A 20,775-nucleotide genomic window follows, 5' to 3' on the forward strand; every position below is an offset into this window, starting at 1 on the left:
TAGTTGCCATATTGTCTATTTGTGCATGTATGAATCTGTCTATTTTTGTCAACCTCCTGTCTGTTTCACTGTCTATATTTACCCTGTGTCTATTGTAGTCATCTTCTCCATGTATTTCTGTTATTTTCTTTTTATCTCTTCTCACAGGAATAAGCATACACTGTAGCTGTAAGGTCGTCTGGTAAATTTGAAACTGCGCATCCAGACGCATGATGAAACTCAGCTCGCCCCCACCTGCTATCTCTAACTATTTTCTGTTTCCCCTTCTTTATTTGTTATTCTATTTACTCATTTTCCTTCCTTTACTAATCCGGACAACATTAAAAAAAAACGTAGGCTCAGAAAAAAGTGGCGGGAGGAGGAGGGAGCCGAATACCATAACTGCAATCGTGGGCTGGGTGCGCCAAGTCCGTAGACTTGCATCGTTTTCCAGCGTAAATAAAATGGTTATGTATTGGCTTCCTAAAGAAACCATCGATATGGGACCAGGTTTGTTCCACTGAACAAATTTTTTTGCGATTTTTCCACCAAGTTTGATGAAAAACGATTGTGCCGTTTCGGCTGCCCAGAGCAGACACACACACACACACACCCCTAGTGCTATAGTATATTAGATTACTCTGGATGATAGACTGTAAATAATGTACAAATGTTATAAACCCACATTTATATAATATTACTGACTTTATATTTGACAGAGGCTAATGCAACCGTGTGTGTGCGATAATAATAATAATAATAATAATTAACGGTTTATTGAAAGAGCTTGGCAGCCAGAAGGCTGAAAATATGCAGTTACATATTTGGGGAATGGGTTTCGAATTACAAATAATATACAAGTAACATAAGTGATACAAATAAGATATATAATAACTAGATGGGAAAAGCTCAAACTACAGTGCATTTCAACATAGTGACAGTGCAAGAAGTAGTATTTACTGGGAGTGAATACACTGGTTTATTACAAGTTATTGATAATTTTTACAATGGTTGGGACTGGGCTGTTCTTATAGGGATCAGTTCGTGCACTTATGGGCTGGATGCGGTTGTGGTGTCAAACAGCAATTCTCGGGCAAGGGATCTCAGGTGGTAGTAGGAGCCGGTGTCGAGGATGGTGTAAGCTTCTTACCAAATTGCAGATGAGGTCGTGATGGTCCACGGTGAGAGTCAGAAAGGGTCCAGTGTGTTGGCCTTCTTGATATGTGGAGTAGGAAGAGATAATCTTGCATGCCTCTTTTTGCTTTCTAGGTGTTTACGTTGTGTGGCATTTAGGGAGGAAGACCAGGTGGGGGAGGCATAGGTGAGCTTGGGAAGTATGAATGTTGTGTAAACACTGTGGAGCTCGGGTGCAGGAACTCCGAGGGACTAGTCGGCGGAGGAGGTGGAGAAGGAAACTGGAGGATTTGACAACTTCACTGACGTGTGGTTTCCAATTTAGTTTGTTGTCTATGGTGACGCCGAGGAGCTTCGTGGAATCTACAACCTGGAGTGTGTTCGGACCTAGAGTAATGAAAGGAGGTGGGACAATGTCGGAGGAGAGGTTGATGTGCATAACCATGGTCTTGGTATGGTTGATGGTGACATGGTTGTTGGTGGCCCAGTTCTGTAGACTGTTCAATAAATCCTGAAGGGTGTGTGTGTGTGTGTGTGTGTGTGTGTGTGTAATAATAATAATAATAATTAACGGTTTATTGAAAAAAAATTCTGCAGCCCGAAGGCTGAAAATATACATTGGACATAAATGACTTATTACATACATTGGTGGTTTAACAAAAGCCTTCATTAGAGAAAGGTAAAGGAACATACAGTGAACATACAGATTAATGTAGGTGTTGAACAGCAAACTCGTAGTGTAGTAACTCCCTCCCAGATGGTGTTAGGAGGAACTCACGTGGTGTAGTAGTTCCCTCAGATGGTGTTATGGGGGACCTGGCGTGGTGTAGTAATGCCCTCACAGATGGTGTTATGAGGGACCTCACGTGGTGCAGTAACTCCTTCACAGATGGTGATGAGGGGCATCACGTGGTGTAGTAATTCCCTCACAGATGGTGTTATGAGGGGCCTGACATGGTGTAGTAATTCCCTCACAGATGGTGTTATGAGGGACCTCACGTGGTGTAGTAATTCCCTCACAGATGGTGTGATGAGGGACTTGACGTGGTGTAGTAATTCCCTCACATATGGTGTTATGAGGGACATGTGGTGTAGTAATTCCCTCACAGATGGTGTTATATGAGTGAGGTTTGGTCATAGGCCTTCCTATCGTAGACGGCTTAACACATCGCTGGTTGTTGTTTGGTCTCACGGGCCGTTATCACTGGGTACCTGGGACCTCACTGTGTGAAGGTTAGCTTGGGTACGACTGTTACTGTTGAGTTGTTCTCACTGACTTTAGCACTGTTCACCACTGTTCACCTCTGTTTAACACTGGTTCCGTTCCTTTCCTAAATGAAATTGTAACTTCTGGCGAGAACTTGTTGATATTCCGGTGGGGAGGAGGGTTCAGGGGAGGGGGTTGGTATGGGCCAACTTAACAGTTGACCTGGCTGCTCTGAGAGGAGCGCCAGGTACGTCTTGACCCTTCGGTGGTCAAGGATGTAGTGTGTGTGTGTGTGTGTGTGTGAGCGCGTGCGCGCGCGTGGTCACTAATACAGTGTGGTGTTGGCAGGTGGGTGTGGTCACTAATACAGTGTGGTGTTGGCAGGTGGGTGTGGTCACTAATACAGTGTGGTGTTGGCAGGTGGGTGTGGTCACTCACAGTGTGGTGTTTGGCAGGTGGGTGTAGTCACTAACAGGTTTGGTGTTGGTAGATTCAGATTAATGATCACTAATACAGTGTGGTGTTGGCGGGTGGGTGTAGTCACTAATACAGTGTAATTGTTGGAGAATGAGTGTGGTCACTAACAGTTTGGTGTTGGCAGGTGGGTGTAGTCACTAATACAGTGTGGTGTTGGCAGGTGGGTGTGGTCACTAACAGTGTGATGTTGGCAGGTGGTGTGATCACTAATACAGTGTGGTTTTGGCAAGTGGGTGTGGTCACTAACAGTGTGGTATTGGTAGGTGGGTGTGGTCACTAATACAGTGTGGTGTTGGCAGGTGGGTGTGGTCACTGGCAGTGTGGTGTTGGCAGGTGGGTGTGGTCACTAGCAGTGTGGTGTTGTTGGTAGGTGGTGTGGTCCCCGCTAATTCCAATTAGTGGTGGCAGGTGGGTGTGGTCACTAACAGTGTGGTGTTGGCAGGAGAGTGTGGTCACTAATACAGTGATGTGCTGGCAGGTGGGTGTGGTCACTAATACAGTGTGGTGTTGGGAGGTGGGTGTGGTCACTAAGAGTGTGGTGTTGGAAGGTGGGTGTGGTCACTAATACAGTGTGGTGTTGGCAGGTGGGTGTGGTCACTAATACAGTGTGGTGTTGGAAGGTGGGTGTGGTCACTAATACAGTGTGGTGTTGGCAGGTGGGTGTGGTCACTAACACAGTGTAGTGTTAGCAGCGTGGGTGTGGTCACTAACAGTGTGCTGTTGGCAGGTGGGCGTAGTCACTAATTCAGTGTGGCATTAGCAGGTGGGTGTGGTTACTAACACAGTTGTGGTGTTGGCAGTATGGGTGTGGTCACTAAGAGTGTGGTGTTAACCGTCTGTTAAACCAGCCGGTTTTCCTTATGTAAGTACAAACACCGGCTAGTAGGCGAAGCTCAAGGTGTGAAAAGCGTGTGGCTCATTTGGCTTGTTGAGGAATGTCAACTTACAAGGATGGAAGTTTTGACACAACATATTTGCTGGCCTGTCCTTACAGGTCATTTTTATAGCGGGGTGTGTTCATTAACACAGTGTGGTTTTGGCAGCGTGGGTGTGGTTCCAGTCCGGGATCAACACAGACGGAGCACACAACCCAGTGACCACCAGGAAGATACAGAAGGGTGACATCCTCTCACTCAACTGCTTCCCAATGCCACAGGGGTGAGTACTGTCCTTCTCTGTACTTAACCTAACCTTAAACTTCCCTATGCCGCAAAGGTGAGTATTGCTTTCCCATACTTCATTGGAGAGGAGTCCATTTCGCCACACCCATGGGTAAGGGGTGAGTTCCAATAGGTGGTGATATTCAGATTTTACAGATGATCCAGAGGTGTGTACTTGATCATCATGCTCCAGGGGTGAATACCTGACCTTCTTCATGCTCCAGGTATGATTACAGGGTACCTGTCATTTTTCATTTTCTAGGTACGAGTACCTGTCCTTCCTCATGCTCCCTAAGTATGTGGTGATATTATGAAGATAGTAATCAGTACTGTTGATGTTGAGAAGAAAGTAGTCAAAACTCTTCACATCATATGAAGACTGTGGAATACTTCTCTCGTTATGAAGACTGTAATGCTCCTAATGAGTAGATCCATTTGGACGAACGGTTAGGTGGTAGCAAAGGAAACACAGGGACAGAGAGACTACTTTACTCCTGATGTTTCGTCTTGAAGGGCTTTCTCAAATAATGTAACACTTTATCATCATCGAGAGATGGAGAGAAGACAGGCTATTGGCTTTGTAGATGCGAGAGGTCAGGGTAAGGTCAAGGTAGGAAGTGGTAGGTACAGAAGGAGGTTAATAACAGGTTGGGTATCCACCTAGCGGAGACGACGTTTTTTCTTCTGTAGCAGCAAAATCAAATAAACTAACTTTATAGCGTATTGTCATTGGCCTTATGTTTGTTTGGGGGATCCTCCAAGTCGTCGTGTTACTGCTGGGATAATCATCATCTTTTTGTTTGCTAGATATCAGTTTAGAAGAGTGGCTGAGGGTATGGTGTTGCTAAGGGTCTTTATTTATTTGTTTTTGTTTTGGGGATCCATTGAGATCCTTGTGTTACTGAGGTGACAATCTCCTTTTTTTTAAATGTTAATTAATTTTATGTGTTTATTTATTTGTCTGTTGTGTGTACATTGATTCTCGTTCTGTATTGTTAGTTGTTAGGGTTCTTGGTCACCAACCTGTGCGAAATATTGTTATGTCTAAATGAATGAAGGCGTCCTCTAGTTGAGACAGTTTTTCCCATATTGCGCTTACTTGGTTGTGTGATCTGATGTTGAATATGGTTATATTATGTTCTGTGTGTATGTCTCGTACTGTTTGTATATATGGTGGTCTGTCCTTTGCTGCTCTTCTAGAGGATAATTATGTTTTGTACTTGCGCGTAATTTGAGTTTATTTATTTGGCTCTTTCATTTTATTTTGTAATTATTTAATGTTTCTATTCCTCTGCTTGCTCTAATTGCCATTATTTGTTTTGATTTTCCAGGGTATTGGATTATTTAGGTTACATCGTCGGTGTTTGCTATATATTACGAATTCCTTGATTTAGTCATATCAGCCATGAAGATAGTGTGTAATGTGGGATAAATATTTCTTCCTTGGGGTACTCCTTTGTGAAAGTCGATAATCAATTTGGCTTGCCTGTTGAGAAAGTTGCAGAGAAGTGTCGTGATCTTGGATGTCATGTCAAGCTGTGTCCCGTACCACCAGGCAGTGTCATACGCCTTCTCGATGTCAAGATGCAAAAACACAACAGATGGTAGTATCCAACCGAACAAACCAATCCATTGTCGAATGGTGCCGACGAAAACCACACTGGACAGTCGAGATACCGTACCAGGTGCGTATTGACCATCCTCTCAAATACTTTAAACATGCAAACAGTCAGGGCTATGGATCTGTAGTTAAGAGGAACAGATAAGTCCTTACCGGGCTTATTGTAGGGGATGACGACTGCAGTCTTCCAAGAGGAGGGAATAAAAATGTCCCTCTACATCCAATTAAACGACAGAGACTCGCTACAGATATGACGGATCATGGCTTATGGGATGTTATCTTCGCCTGGGGGAGGAGTCAATACACAGGTAGAGAGCATATCTTGGTTCCCTTAGGGAATAAGGGACTCTTAACACTCTTCCCCCTACAGGACGAGAGGGCCAGCTGACGAAACTCCTGAACCTCCAACTGGCGACGCACCTCAGAAGACCTCGAAGCACGACTTGATATGCTTGTGAAGGCCCCAGCGAGTACGTCAACTTCCAGCACGCCGTCAATGACCGTTTCCCTATTGACCTTGATGACCGGAGGAGGGCTCGGAGTGAACTTCCCTGCTATCTTACGGACCTGCGACATGGGCATTCTAGCGTTGAGGGAGGACACGAACGAAGCAAAAGACAAACGATGGGCATCTTTAATAACCCGACGGGCGTGGCTCTGGCTCTCTTGTATGCTGCACGATAAAAGTCAGTCTTGGGTCTACGTTACCGACCATACGCCTGACGACACTCAATCACAACCTGTCTGCACTACTCAGATCACCGTGGCTAGCCGTTGAAAAAACACCCAGTCAGCCCTGTCCAGTCGGCAGAGATCTCCCGTAAACCTTCCACGTGAAATCGAGAATGGTGTCGGGACAACTCAGGGAGAAATCATTTACAGAGGTCGTGCCTGTCTGGACATGGTAATGTGTATGGTCACCGGTATTTAGAATACCGAGATCTGTGGCTTCGACAGTTGAAGCAATCATGGCTCCCCTGGAATTGGTGACAGTGTGTCGACTATTAAAATCACCAAGTATTCAAAATGTGGGAGAGAGTAGACGAACCATAGACACAAACTCCTCTCTATCAACCGGTGAGTTAGGTGGAAGGTAGAGGGAACACAAAGTACTGTATACGTGCGCTGCATGGGGAGCTGAGCAGCAACTACCAGTAGGGGAGCGGTAATGGTAAAAAGAGATACTCCGAGATGTTTCTATAAAATTAGCTGCGCTCCATGATGGACGAAAGGGGGGGGGGGTAGGAGAGTAAAAAGCAGAGTAATCTCGTGAAGGCAGATGGAAGTACGAATTAATCATGGTCTCCTGCAAACAGGCACAGACCAGCCGGAGCCTACTCAGGAGCAGTTGGAGCTCCTCCCCGAATATCTTTAGATAAGGGTTTAGAAGTGCCCTTAGAAGGGAGCGTCCCAGCACTCATTATGTGTTTTCTCTGCCTGTAAACAGCGGGCTTCGTTGAGGAGGAAGAGGGATCCTCCCTTGACGGGCATGTCACTTGCCCCGCGATCGATGGCTTGGTCATGGGTTTGTTGGACCTGACAGTAGGAGATCGAGAGCAGACTACTAGATCCCGGGGAAGCCAAACCTGCGAGGGAGCGGCCCCGGGGGCCGATAACTGGGGGTCCTTCCGAGACCCACCAGAGGGTTCTGAAGGCCCCACCTTTGGAGGAAGAGTCTCTTCAAGAAATCCCCCACTCGTGGACCGCTTCTAGTTCGACAGAGTACCAGTAGCTGCCGAAACGGGCTCCCCTGTAACCTCCATGGAGGAGGTAGAGGGGGGAAGTGGTAATACTATCATCAGTTGACGGAGACGAACGAGGAGTAGCAGAGGGAATTATAGCTTTTTGGCACAGCAAAGGAGCCGTGGGACGTCGAGTAGGAAGGGAGGATAGCATCGAGGCAAAAGATACTCGCGGACGCACGACGCTTTGCCTCGTCAAAGCTAACCTTTTTGCTTTGAATCTCGAGCACCTCCTTTTCGAGCTTGTGGCGATCGCACCTTTTTGTCGAGGCTTGGTGACTCTTCGGAGAGCCCCATGGCTGTTGGTAAACGCGACAGGACTGGGACAGTCCTTGCCTTCATGGTCCGACTTACCATAGGACACACATGACTGTTTCTGGCAAAACTAGCCTTTCAAATGTCAGCAACAAAATAGGGGTTGGAATAAGGACACCATCAACCTTCTTTTTAAAATGTTCTACTGTTATCGCCTCATATATATCTAATTCTTGTAATAGTTTTCTTCCGAATATCACATCAGGTCTTGGGAGAAGACGACTTCCTTGCAACGATTGAGGGTCGCGTGAGGGGCACATGAAACCTGAGCTCCGGGGATTTGAGAGATCTTTCTCAGACGAGCATTATCGTCCGGGGACAAACCTCCACCAGTAGGCTACTATCCCTCTAGGGCAGGGGTTCTTAACCTGGGGTCCATGGACCCCCCAAGGGGTCCATGAATGGGCTTTAGGGGGTCCGTGAAGGTCAGATAAAAATTTTACATTTATGTTCACTATATTTTTATATTAAGTTGTTCTATTTTTGTCAATATATACCAGATGTTATGTATGTATTTTTGGTTACTGAAGAAAACCAGTAAATCTGTAGGGTGGCATGGGATGCTACTGTATACGGCCAGGTAACATACAATCGTCATCGTCGTCAGGTTTTGACTTCTAGAATAGTTTCCCATTGAAAGAAATTAAAGAAACCGTACCCTGCCACTGCTTACAGCGCTGACCGCTAAGCGTCTCTGGTGGCCCATGTTTACCAGTGCCGGATTTAGACCTGTGGAGGCCTCCCTCATTATAACTACCCAAGAGGGTGGGGTGGCGAGTGAAGCAAGCCTAAACATCTGGGAGTTCGGGGGGGGGGGCGCTGTAAGCCCCCCGGGAAAATTTTGAAATTTGAACACTTCTTTGGAGAATTTTGAAGCCATTTGGAGTTATACTGAGGAAATTAGAATATTGAGAAATTTTTAATTAACTGTATATTTATTGATAGTGTACAAATTCCCAACACACACACACACACACACACACAAAAGTGAGACATGACTGGAGTCATTCATGTGGTTTCAAGTCGACCAGCCCTGATATAGCTACTACCGCACATGTGGAGGCCCCCAGATTGTGGAGGCCCTGGGCAGCTGCCCACCTTGCCCACTCCTGAATCCGGCCCAGATGTTTACCATTTAAATTGGTAGCATCGTTCTCTGCACAACCGCCATCTTGAGCCACTCCATATTAAGTGCTTATTTCTCATTTTCCACGGTTTATCACGGCCTGGGAATCTTCTCATATACTGGTAAGGCTTAACTGAGGGCAATAGTATCTTCAAATACATACTTTTTCCTAAATATATTCAATTACCTATGGTTATGTTTTTGGTGAAGATAGCGAAAGAGGGCCTTAGTTATTATTACTACAGCTGTACCAGCCGAGGTTGGAGACCTCCGACCGCCTTCTGACCACAATTTCAGAGTGTGGCTGAAGAGTGATGGGTGTACAGTGTGTGAATATGTGTTTGTGCGTACGTGGGTGCATATGGAGAAAGGCGCGTGCGAGTGTTGTGAAAAACCAAAAACGGTTGGTGCGCTGTATTTATTTGTTTTATCCATTATTTATAACAAGTCTGTTAATATTTATTGGTCAAAGTTAGGGACTGGGTGCACGTAGTTAGGGTAGGGATGCATAAATAGAGAGAGAATGGATAAAGTTAGGGTCTGGGTGTGTCAGTATAGTAGGAAAACACGAAGTCATCAGTCAGTATCATTCATATATTTTCTGAGGGGAACCTTAGAGAAATCCGTAATAATGCTACTGAAAATAGCGTTATCTGTCTATCTCTGTCTGTCTGTGAAGGTTTGTCCGTCAGTCGGTCTGTCTGCCTGTCGATCAGTCTTTCTGTCGGTCGATCTGTCGTGCTTATTAATTTGTGTTCATTAGTTATTGCTTTCCATATAAATTACCTAACATTTTTTGTTTCGCAGGCCTAGCTCAATTTGGAACTGTCAAAGAAAAGGAAGTTCAACGAAGCTTACTTATCCTTTGGTTTTACTTTCATCACTGAACGTGATGGGACACAAAAGCCGCAGTGTTTCCTGTGTGGCAAGGTTCTTGCCAATGGAAGCATGAAACCAACAAAGCTGAAGGAGCACCTCACGTCTGTCCATCCTGAAAATGCATCGGGCAGTGTTGATCTATTTCGTGCAAAGAAGGCTCGATTTGAGAAAGCTGGAACTTTGCCAAAACTTGGATTTGCCCCAACACAAAAGCCTTGTCTTGAAGCATCCTACAAGGTTGGCTATCGCATTGCCAAGCAAAAGAAGGAACATACGATTGGAGAGACCTTGGTAAAGCCATGTGCCCTGGAAATGGTCGAGCTGGTTTGTGGCTTGGAGCAGAGGAAGAAAATTACAGCAGTGCCTTTGTCAAATGACGTCATCCACTCCAGAATTGTTGAGATTTCTTCTAATATTCTGAAACAAGTAATGGAAGAATTGGCAGCTACGCCATTTCCGTTCAGCATGCAACTGGATGAAACTACTGACGTCTCTCAGTGCAGCCAGCTCCTGGTTTTCGTCCGTTATATGCATGCTGATGCCATCAAAGAAGAATTCCTATTTTGTGAGCCCATTTTGGAAACTACAAAGGCCATCGACATCTTAGAAATGGTGAATAATTTCTTTGCCAAGCAAAACTTGGACTGGAAGAAAAATCTTGGTACTCTATGCACAGACAGAGCACCTGCGATGCTTGGCAACACATCTGGTTTTGCTGCTTTGGTGTAGAAAGAGGCTCCTCAGGTCATCGTGACCCATTCTTTTCTACATCGGCATGCATTGGCGTCAAAGACTCTGCCAGCAATTCTGAAAGAAGTCTTGTCTACTGGCGTGAAAGTCGTCAACTTCATCAGAGCCAGGGCTGTGAACCATCGCGTTTTCAAGAGGTTTCGTCAAGAAATGGGAGCAGAATATGGAGTTCTTCTCTACCACACAGAAGTTCGCTGGCTTTCCAGAGGACAAATCTTGAAGTGCTTGATTGAACTTCGAGCAGAAGTTTCACTTTTTTTGAGAGAAAAAGAAAGTCCACTCTCAGAACAGTTTGACAGTGAGGAGTTCATTCATGGCTTGGCCTACTTGGCGGATATTTTTGGCCATATGAGTGGGGTGAATCTTGCGATTCAAGGCCCTGGAGTCACCATTATGGATGCTGCTGAAAGACTGCAGGCTGTTCTGGCCAAGCTGCCACTGTGGAAGAGGAGGTTGGAGGCAGACAACTATGCAAATTTCCAATGTTAGAGGAAGTGCTTCTGCAGGATGGAATCGAGAGTGACAAGGCCCTGGCAATTTCTTTGCAGGCAGAATTCTGCAGACATCTGGATACTCTGCAGAACTCTTTCAAAGGTTACTTCTGCTCAGGTGACCTTAAAGTTGAAACATGGATTCGTAATCCTTTCCTTGCTGACAGAGACTGCATCAGTGATGAAGACCTTGCCAAAGATGACCTCATTGACCTGAAGACAAAGAATTGTTACGAAATTAATTCAACTAGAAGAACCTTGGAGAATTCTGGTGTGCGTTGACACAAGCCTACCCTCGTCTGGTAAAGCGAGCTATGGGTGCTCTGATTCCGTTTGCTGCTACATACCTTTGTGAGTCAGGGTTTTCAGCACTTGTTTCTATCAAAACGAAAAGTCGAAATCGATTGGATGTCAAAGATGACATGCGTGTTACCTTGTCAAAGACCACTCCACAGTTTCATCTTCTTATTCAAGCCAAACAACAACAACCTTCTCATTGAAATGAACTTTTGAGCAGAATTAAAGTTTTGTTCTGCTTAATTTGCACAAGATGATTGTATTTCATTTTTGTATGGAGTGGTCATTAATTTTTGCATAAAAAGTGTGAAACATAATTCTTTGTTAAGATTGTTTACTTTATTCATACTTTGTGTATGTCATACGCTGTATGAGGCAATGAATTTTCAATAAAATAAAGTATATTCATTGCATGCAAAGTTGTGTTTATATGTTTATGTGCGTTTTTCTAGGGGGGGGGTCCATAGCTTTCACCAGATTCTCAAAGGGGTCCGTGACTCAAAAAAGGTTAAGAACCACTGCTCTAGGGGAAAACGCGAGGCTCACGGCAGCAAACCCAGACAAGGATGCGTTGTGCATCAAATATATCAAGATCCATTATTGATATTGCCATCAAGGGACTCTCTCACTAAATATTTTTGTATATGCTGCCAGATCAGACGAGCCAGGCAGAATCACGACCATGTGGCCAAAGGGCCCTTCTGCTTAATACCAAATTGTTTTTGGCCTTCAGGCTCCACCTCAAATTTATCTTGGTTCGACCTGCCAGCCAGTGAGGCCAAAACTGTGGGGACATGATTCCCCGGAGCCTGGAAGGCTTAACGGTAGCGATGTGTGAATTGCCAGAGGACATTGACAAGGAAGTGCGGAAGTCGTCGGGGGCTGAAGTAGTTCTTTGAAAAAAAAATGAAAAAAAATTAGTATTCATATATTGAATATCAATATTGTATTTCAACCCCCCGCCCACACCCACCCACTGATAATATTATTCTACTAATATCTCCATTCGATATTAATTTTCCAACTATTACTAGTGGAGAAACCCAAACCTTTCATAAGAACATTACATAAGAACATAAGAATGGAGGAAACTGCAGCGGGCCTATTGGCCCATACTGGGCAGTCCCGTTTACACCCAACCCCCATTGCTCATATGAGCATCCAACCTATGTTTGAAGCAATTCAGCGTATTCGAGTTAATGATGATATTTGGTAACTTGTTCCATTCATCCACTACTCTGTTTCCAAACCAGTGTTTACCTATGTCACGCCTAAATCTAAATTTGTCTAATTTAAAACCATTGTTACGAGTTCGCTCCTGGTTGGATAGTTTGAGTACCTTTGTAAAGTCCCCTTTGTTTAGCCCTGCCTTCCACTTATACACCTCTATCAGGTCGCCCCTCGCTCTACGTCTCTCAAGGGAGTGCAAATTAAGATGCTTTAACCTGTCTATACTCAAGGTTCCTAATGCCCGGGATTAGTCTTGTCATCTTTATGACTATGGCCAAACCATGTTCCCTGCTTTGTTGCTGATGTTGAATTTTAGCGTGATGCATGCTGCCTCTAACACCTTTGTTGTCTTCCTGTCTGTCTTTGTGTAATATGCTGACCTCTTCCCTCTGCAGATGTCCTACTTCGTCAATGTGGTTGACAGGAGCCACACGGTATTCTGTACACCTCACTATCTTCCCTCGGCCTTTCATATTTCTTGTTCTTGATCATGTCAGCTGTCTTCGTTCCTGAGGTCACTACCAACTTCATGGTAGATTCCTTCACGATACTGGTGATACTCCGTCGAAGTTGGGAACATTTGTGTCTATCAACAACAACTCTTATGTTCGTTCTCATCTCCTCCACTGCCTCTTTCAGCATCATAATATCCTCCTAAACTAACCACAATAGAAACAATAAACAAGCCTGGTGTGGTATCTCGCCTTCACTCTTGGCTCACACAGATCCTCTTAGACTGATCATTACTTCCTTCTAAATTTAAAGTTTCTTACTAACTCAACTTCAAAGTTCTTAGGATGTTCAGTAATTCCGTCCACTTTACTTCGTCGACATGTTGCTCATATTCTACAAAACACACAGTATTTCTTTGTCAACCTCCAGTCTTCTCTCATGCATAACACATGTGTCAATTTTAGTGAAGTCAAAAACTACTAGTATTCAAATAATGCCATTTTATATTGGTTGTAAAGACTATTTACCTACTTATATTTGATCACAAAGTTTTGATATATATCAATGCGTCTTTAATATGTGTGATCAACTTTGGTAATTTTTGGTGCATGGTACAGTTTCTAAGCTTTACATAGTCACAAATGCTGATCATCTAAATGCACTTGCTGGATTGATTGAAGAGAAAATTGAAAATATATTACAAAAAAACACCTGAATCAGTTGTTGATGTCAACTCTACAGATCTAGTTCATGACAATAAATGTAGGTTTCTAGTTGATTCTGTCTTGGGTTTTACCACTTTACTTAATTCAGAAAAACAATTTAGTTTAGACCAAAATTTATCTAAATTTATTACTACTTATACATCACATAGTCTTGTAAAAGTAAATTAGTTACGCAATTTGCTTTGAACAACCTCCTACAGCCAAAACCTGAGCTTAAAGGAGTTATTAAGAATTTCAATGAAATTAATTTTGTGCAATGGGAATTAGTCGGCCCAACCAAATTCAAATGACATTTGATTTGTTCACAGGTCCACAGAATGAGTCAGAAAGAAATCAGAACCCGAAGCAAATCAAGTTGTCAGCTAAGTCATTTGGTTGGTACTTGTAGGGAACTTCCCCCTGCTGAGCTGACCACAGCCAGAGATCTGTTGGGGTATGGTTTGTTCAGAAGAGAAATGAATGAGGAAGACAGAAGGAATTACCCAGTTGATCACCTGGTTAACAACGACATTGTTCCTGGGCTACTGGCTCATTGGAGAAAGGCCAACGCTCTATTCACAGGACCTGTAATCAACACTGAGGTTAGGATCAAGTCTAAAATGAAGGCACTGTGGAATATGGCATTGAAGGTGTCCATGGGCAATGTGAATCTACAGGTCAAACCTAAGTTCATGATGAAATTGGACAAATTGGTGGACATCCTGACATGTCACTGTGTGATGAGAAGCTGCAGTGAGCTTGGGTGCAACCCTGTTTGCAACAGGAGCTTGCCTTCATCAGAGGTAAGAGAGAAAAGGTGGGTAGTGTTGGGTCACACCAGATGGGTTTAGCTGATCGCCCTGAGACCAGGAAACAGGAAGCAGTGCTGTATAGATAGCGGCAGAAAAGGAAGGCCGAAGAGAAGAGGAGGAGGAAGGCAGAGGAGTCAGCCAAGAAAGAAGAGGAGTTGAGGAAGGAGTCACTACTGGAGATGGAGTTGGAGGAGACTGGAGATACACCGGAGAAGGCAGAGAAGAGGACGAAGTCTTCATGTCAAAGACTGCAGCAACTTCTTCCTTGCCTGTGACTAAGAAGAAGAAATAAAACTACAAATATCACCAACATAGCTCTGTCTAGCTTGAGACATCATACTGGGTGGAGAGAGACTGCAGAGATTGCCACTGGTGTCCGGATTGATTCTGGTCTTATCATAGAGTCTGACACAGCACTGGTGATTGACCACAAGAAGGTGAGGAGGGCTCAGGAGAGACTGATTATGGAGTTGGCTAAGAAGTTTGATGAAGAGATTAGAGAAAATGGCACCACCTGTATCTTCTTTGATAGGGGAATAGATGTAACCTGAAGGAACTAACAGGTAGTTTCCCAGAATTGTTAAAGAAACACACTATACAGTGCAATGAACCAGGTGGGAAATATTTGTGGCATTTTGTACCAGAGGAAGCTACAGAGGAGAGGAGTCATGCTGAGGTCATTGCTGATCATTTAGTGAACTGGCTAAAGGAGAGAGGAGCAGACCAGAATCCTTTTGGCCATAGGTGACAGCACTAATGTGAATACTGGCTGGGAGGGAGGAGTAATGCATTAGGTAGAGGCCAAGCTCGGCAGAAAGTTGGTGTGGATTGTCTGTGACTCGCACACGGGGGAGCCGAGTCTCAGACACCTAGTAACTGCACTGGATGGAAAGACATTGAGCAACAACAAGTGGTCGGGGCCTTTAGGGAAGATGTTAGACACTTCCACTCAACTGGAGATCCGCCCAAGGCTCAAAAGGATCACTGTTGGTCCTCCTCTACCCAATCTCAGCGCAGACCAATTATATGGATACAGAATCATCACGGTCAACAGAACAAAAGAGGTAACTCAGAGTCTAGCTCTCTTGTAGATTGGGCCATTCCTGTCACAGTAGGTGGCTCACCACTGCTTTAAGGTTATGCAGATTGTGGATTTCCAAACCTGGGCTGAAGGGTAGGAACCTGAAACATCTGAGGATAATTGTGGAATTCATAGTGGGAGTCTATATGCCAAACTGCTTCAGCATCAAGTTAAGTCACAGCTGGGTGGAGGGTCCCAGGTATGTACTGTAAAAGCTGAAACTGCTCACAAGTCAGACGAAGGAGTTCGTAGGAATAGTGATGCCTACAGTGAAGAGATCAGTCTGGTATGCACACTCTGAGGCTGTGCTTCAGGCCATTCTGTGTAGTGAGGTGGAGGAGGAGAGGAGGGAAGCTGTGAAAAGGATACTGGAAATCAGAGGTGAGGGAGATGAGGACACAAAGGTAGGAGACTGCAGTGTCTGACCCAGGAGGACTCCTAACGTCAACCCAGATGCCATCAAACTCTCGGAGCTTATTGAATGGAACTCTGGGGTAACCGATCCTCCTCTGGCATGCTCCTTATCCACTGCTGCAATCATGGAGTTTCTGGATAGACCAATGGAAGTTCCTACATGGCCTACACACACACACACACACACACACACACAGTTAGTAGGGAGTTGTGTGAGGATTACAACTGAAGCATCACAACATGTTTACTCAAAAGAGATGGAGGCGTACATCAGGGGCCAAGTGGCCAGTAGGGAGCTCGTGTCCAGGAGCAGGAGCAAGGAAGACATGGCCACCTTGGTAAAGTTCAAGAATTCTGTCTGGTAAAATGTCGTTACATACAATAAAAATATGCAAAATTTGCAAATTTTTCGTGAATTTCAACTAAAAATATAAGTAGCTAGGGGTGGTCAAATCCGAATTCTGAAATCCATATTTCGATTATCATATAAAATGTATAATTTTGGTCTCAGAGATTTGGAAACTCTTAACCTTTTCACTTTGCGCGCTTAAATTGACATACTCACAACTCCTGTTCTTTGCCCAGTAACGTTGTTGGAATTTTTACTTCTGCCATCCACCTCACAACTTTAAGCAGTGATCTTAAATTTGTTTGAAACCAAGCTGTTAGTCCTATAATTAAGTGAAACATTTTGATGAATTCAATTTCTTTTCCAGAGGAACCATTATTGTCCTTGTGAAATTTCCCTGCCATTCTTTTTATATGACTCTCCTAGTAAGGACTAGGACCTCTTTGCCAAGTTCTTCGAGAACTCCATTATTATTTCTTCAACAATATAAATTTCCTTTATTTTTATATTCGTCTATTTCAGCTCAAACTACTCCTTTAAAAATTATCAGGCTGTTTGTCGTCATTATACTAATTTTTTCCAAACAAATTTGTTAAATCTTAGGGTTTCCTTTTTATTTTACAACTCTTTATGTGTTCTTCCCACTTGTTCCTCTTTCTACTGGACTCAAACTACAACTATCCATTTATCATCTATCTCATTAGGTTGGATGCTTATATGAGCAATAGGGGTTGGGTGTAAACGGGACTGCCCAGTATGGGCCAATAGGCCCGCTGCAGTTTCCTCCATTCTTATGTTCTTATTCTTGTTCAACCCGTGACCTTCCTGTCTCTTTCGTCCACCTGGCCTGACACTCCTTTTTTATCCGGCGTCTTTTGTTCTACATGCTAATTATGTCACTACACTGCTTTTACATTGTTGCTTTCTTGTAAATTCCTTCTTAAGTCTTCAGTCTTCCAGTACTTGTAATATTTTGTCTCTGAACTAAGGTTTTGTGCCTCACAATCATTATTCCATTTGTTTTCCTTGCATCTTCTATAATCATTTACTTTTCATTCAATTCTCTGTACTCTACCTTAGTCATAGTCTCCTTTTACTCCTCAGTCTTTTAACAAATATTTCCACTCTAAAATTCAGTCCCATCTTCAGTTTTTACTGTAATTTTATCAGCACGAGGGTTTGGGTAGCCTCTGTTCACTTCCCAACTGCAAGATTTCTTGACGCTCTTCCTGCATCTGTTTCAAACTAGTACAGTATGTAACCAAGTTGATACCCTTTTGTATTACCCAGTATCTGTATCTCTTTCTCTGTTGTTTGAATCATGTATCTGTCACTATCAGTTGATACCTCTTGCAAAATTACAATGCTCTCTCAATTCTGCAGTTCGTTTTTCCTTGTTCAAAACCTCCTATTTGTTTGCCTCCAGTCTACTTATTATAGTGGTTTCCTTTAATGCTATCAATCAGCCGTTCTCTTTCCTTGTGCACATAAAACACGCTGTCCTCCTTTTTTGGCTCTGTACCACATCGACAGTGTTAGTTGGTTACCGTCTACCTCCCCAAATACAATTGTCACTCCTTTATTACTTTGTTTTCCAACTTCCTTGTAGCTTTATTTATCCAGAATAATTACTGATTCCTCTCTCTAACTATGTACCCTTCCTGAATGTATCACCTGGCAACTGTCACTCAGAAAGGCGTCTTTGACTTTCCACTCAATTCTACTGAGAGTGTGTTACCCGGTGAGAGTCAGCATCACTGCTTCCTCAAGTAAATCTCCTCTTACGCTCTAGATATGATCAACCCACCACCTGGTGACTGTTGTACACTCACACACACTACAGTATAGCAAAATATCTCCAACAATCTTTAGGTTAATTATTTGATAATTTCTTATTCCCTTATAATAGCTTATTAGATAAGTATTAACATAAGAAATACGAAAGTGTAATTTGCTCACTCAGGTAATGTACTGATCACACGTGATTTTGTAATGTAGAGTTGTACAAGTATAGATGAGTTTTGGTTGAAACTCATATTTGATTTTTGTATTTGTTTGGCTTTACTCATATGGCGACAGCATTAACAAATGCCTATTACCTGCTACTTATTGTTTCTTTACTATTCATGATTACTTTCAACAATATACTGCCTGCCAACTTCTTCCTACTGTTTGCAATCTGTCATCAGTGTCTAATACCTTTAATTCCTGTGTATTACTTTTGTGTACTATCTACTATTACTGTCTGCTGGACTTTGTCTACTATCTACTATTGCTGTCTACTGGACTTTTTTTACTATCTACTGTTACTGTCTACTGGGGTTGGTCTTCTATCTACTATTACTGTTCAGTGGAGTTTGGCTACCATCTACTATTACTGTCTACTGGAGTTTGTCCACTTTATACTATTACATCGTATAATTACATTCTACTTTCTACTGTTATTTTCTTCTTTCTACTATCTCACCTAACTTTCGGTCAACCTTCCCGGACTTTAACAGTACTGGAGTGAGCGGGTCCCTGCCTGGGGGTCCCGTCATTACATGGTAAAAGAACAGTTGAGTATTGCAGGTACTACACGGCACTAGAGAGGACTTGGTTCTTTGACCACTGCAGCGATGCCCATCTCAAGGTGTGGGAAGCCAACGTGGCCGTCCACAAGCGGGGGATTGAACTCGTCCGGCCGGGTGCCAAGTGTTCTGAGATTGCCCAAGAACTAAACGAAATGTTTGCCCAGTTCGGCCTTCTGAAGTACCGCACGTTTGGCTACGGTCATTCCTTCGGTGTCCTCAGCCACTACTACGGGCGTGAGGCTGGTGAGTCATGTTCTAACAACTCTTTATTTGATGATCGTAGATATAGCTTGTGTGTCAGATTTTTTATGATACCTTACAATGTGTGCAATACAAGTTGACCTTCATTTCTATATATACAAGATAATGAACACAAACTAATGTATTAATATTAATGTTTGATAACCCATACGCTACTTGTTCACCAACACCTTGATTAACTCTCGCAACATCTTTCTAGTACATTTTAACAACACGTAAATTCAACTTCTGCCTCACAAGAGCAGCAGTTTCCCACACTCACATTCAGTTTATATGTTAGAAGGCCCTGCATAAGTTACCATGTTTAAACATTATAGTATATTATTTCCAGCTCAATTTATCACCGACAGAAGAACAAGCAAACTTTTGCTGCTGAACATCTCCTTAGTTAAATTGTTAATTAGTTTTTATCGGACAATATTCTTAGAACACATTCTCTATACTGTTGGTTGTCCTGTTGAGTCTGCCGTGTTGAGTACTGTTAAGTGTGTCCTGTTGAGTACTGTTGTGTGTACCCTTTTGAGTACTGTTGGTTGTGTCCTGTTGAGTACTGTTGTGTGTCTTGTTAAATACTGATGAACGAGTCCTGTGGAGTACTGTTGTGTGTACCCTTTTGAGTACTGTTGGTTGTGTCCTGTTGAGTACTGTTGTGTGTCTTGTTAAATACTGATGAACGAGTCCTGTTGAGTACTGTTGTGTGTACCCTTTTGAGTACTGTTGGTTGTGTCCTGTTGAGTACTGTTAAGTGTGTCCTGTTAACTTTGTGAAGTCCTATTGAGTGTGTCCTGTTCAGAACTGTCGAGTAGTACTGAGTGTGTTCTGTGGAATAGATAAGAACATAAGAATGGAGGAAACTGCAGCGGTCCTATTGGCCCATACTGGGTCTCACAAGCGCAAAAGATATAGTCTTAGGATGACCTCGTTAGTCTTGTAACTAAAGCTTTTTTATATGAACCCAAGTACTTTATTAGCCTTGTTTCGATAAATTACGCATCTTGGTTTAAAATTCCTACTCATCATTACCCTAGATATATATATCAGAGTCGGATTTCTCTGTCACCGTTCTTCATCTCCTAGGTTAAGTACTTTCCACTTTTCCACATTAAATTTCATCTGCCATTTTTCAGATCATGCAAAATATTTTTTCAGATCTTCCTGTAGTTTTACCGAGTCCTCGTCAAATTTAATTACCCGCTCTATTTTTGTGTCATCAGCAAATTTACTTATGGTGCTTTCTTCGTCTATACAGTACGATGTCATTTATGTTACCCAATTGGATTTGGTGCCATTAAAGCTTACTTACTATGTTTCCTGTCCTTTAACCACATCATAATCCAATTTAGAATATCTATCAATGCCATGTGCCTCCACTTCACATATTATCTTTCGTGGGGGACCCTGTCAAAGGCTTTGCTAAAGTCGAGGTAAAGTACAGCATAATCGTGTCCAGCATACACTGATTCGAAAATATTTGAAAAGAATGATAATAGATTGTCAGACATGAACGCCCACTTGTGAAGCCATGATGGGAATCATTGATCAACTTGTGTTTCTTCAAGTGATTTCGAATTGTGTTTGAAATTATTGTTCACAGCAATTTTCCTACAATTGATTTTAAACTGATTTGACAGTCCTTAGAGATTATTGATCTATATCCCAATTTTCAACATTACTGTTAAGTGAGTCCTATTAAATGCTATTGAGTATGTCCTGTTGAGTA

General features: G+C 43.1%; 1 protein-coding gene across 1 annotated transcript; it reads left to right on the plus strand.

The window, feature by feature from the left end:
• Window positions 1-3,459: 3,459 nt before the first annotated feature.
• LOC121866875 (creatinase-like) lies at window positions 3,460-19,488 on the plus strand. The gene is made up of 2 exons (XM_042366615.1): window positions 3,460-3,955; window positions 18,793-19,488. The coding sequence occupies exons 1-2, from the start codon at window positions 3,945-3,947 to the stop codon at window positions 19,133-19,135; spliced, it is 354 nt and encodes a 117-aa protein (XP_042222549.1). The 5' UTR covers window positions 3,460-3,944; the 3' UTR covers window positions 19,136-19,488.
• The last annotated feature ends 1,287 nt before the right edge of the window (window positions 19,489-20,775 follow it).

The sequence above is a fragment of the Homarus americanus genome, unplaced genomic scaffold (assembly GCF_018991925.1).
Source record: "Homarus americanus isolate GMGI-L3 unplaced genomic scaffold, GMGI_Hamer_2.0 scaffold6256, whole genome shotgun sequence".
Lineage (NCBI taxonomy): Eukaryota > Metazoa > Arthropoda > Malacostraca > Decapoda > Nephropidae > Homarus > Homarus americanus.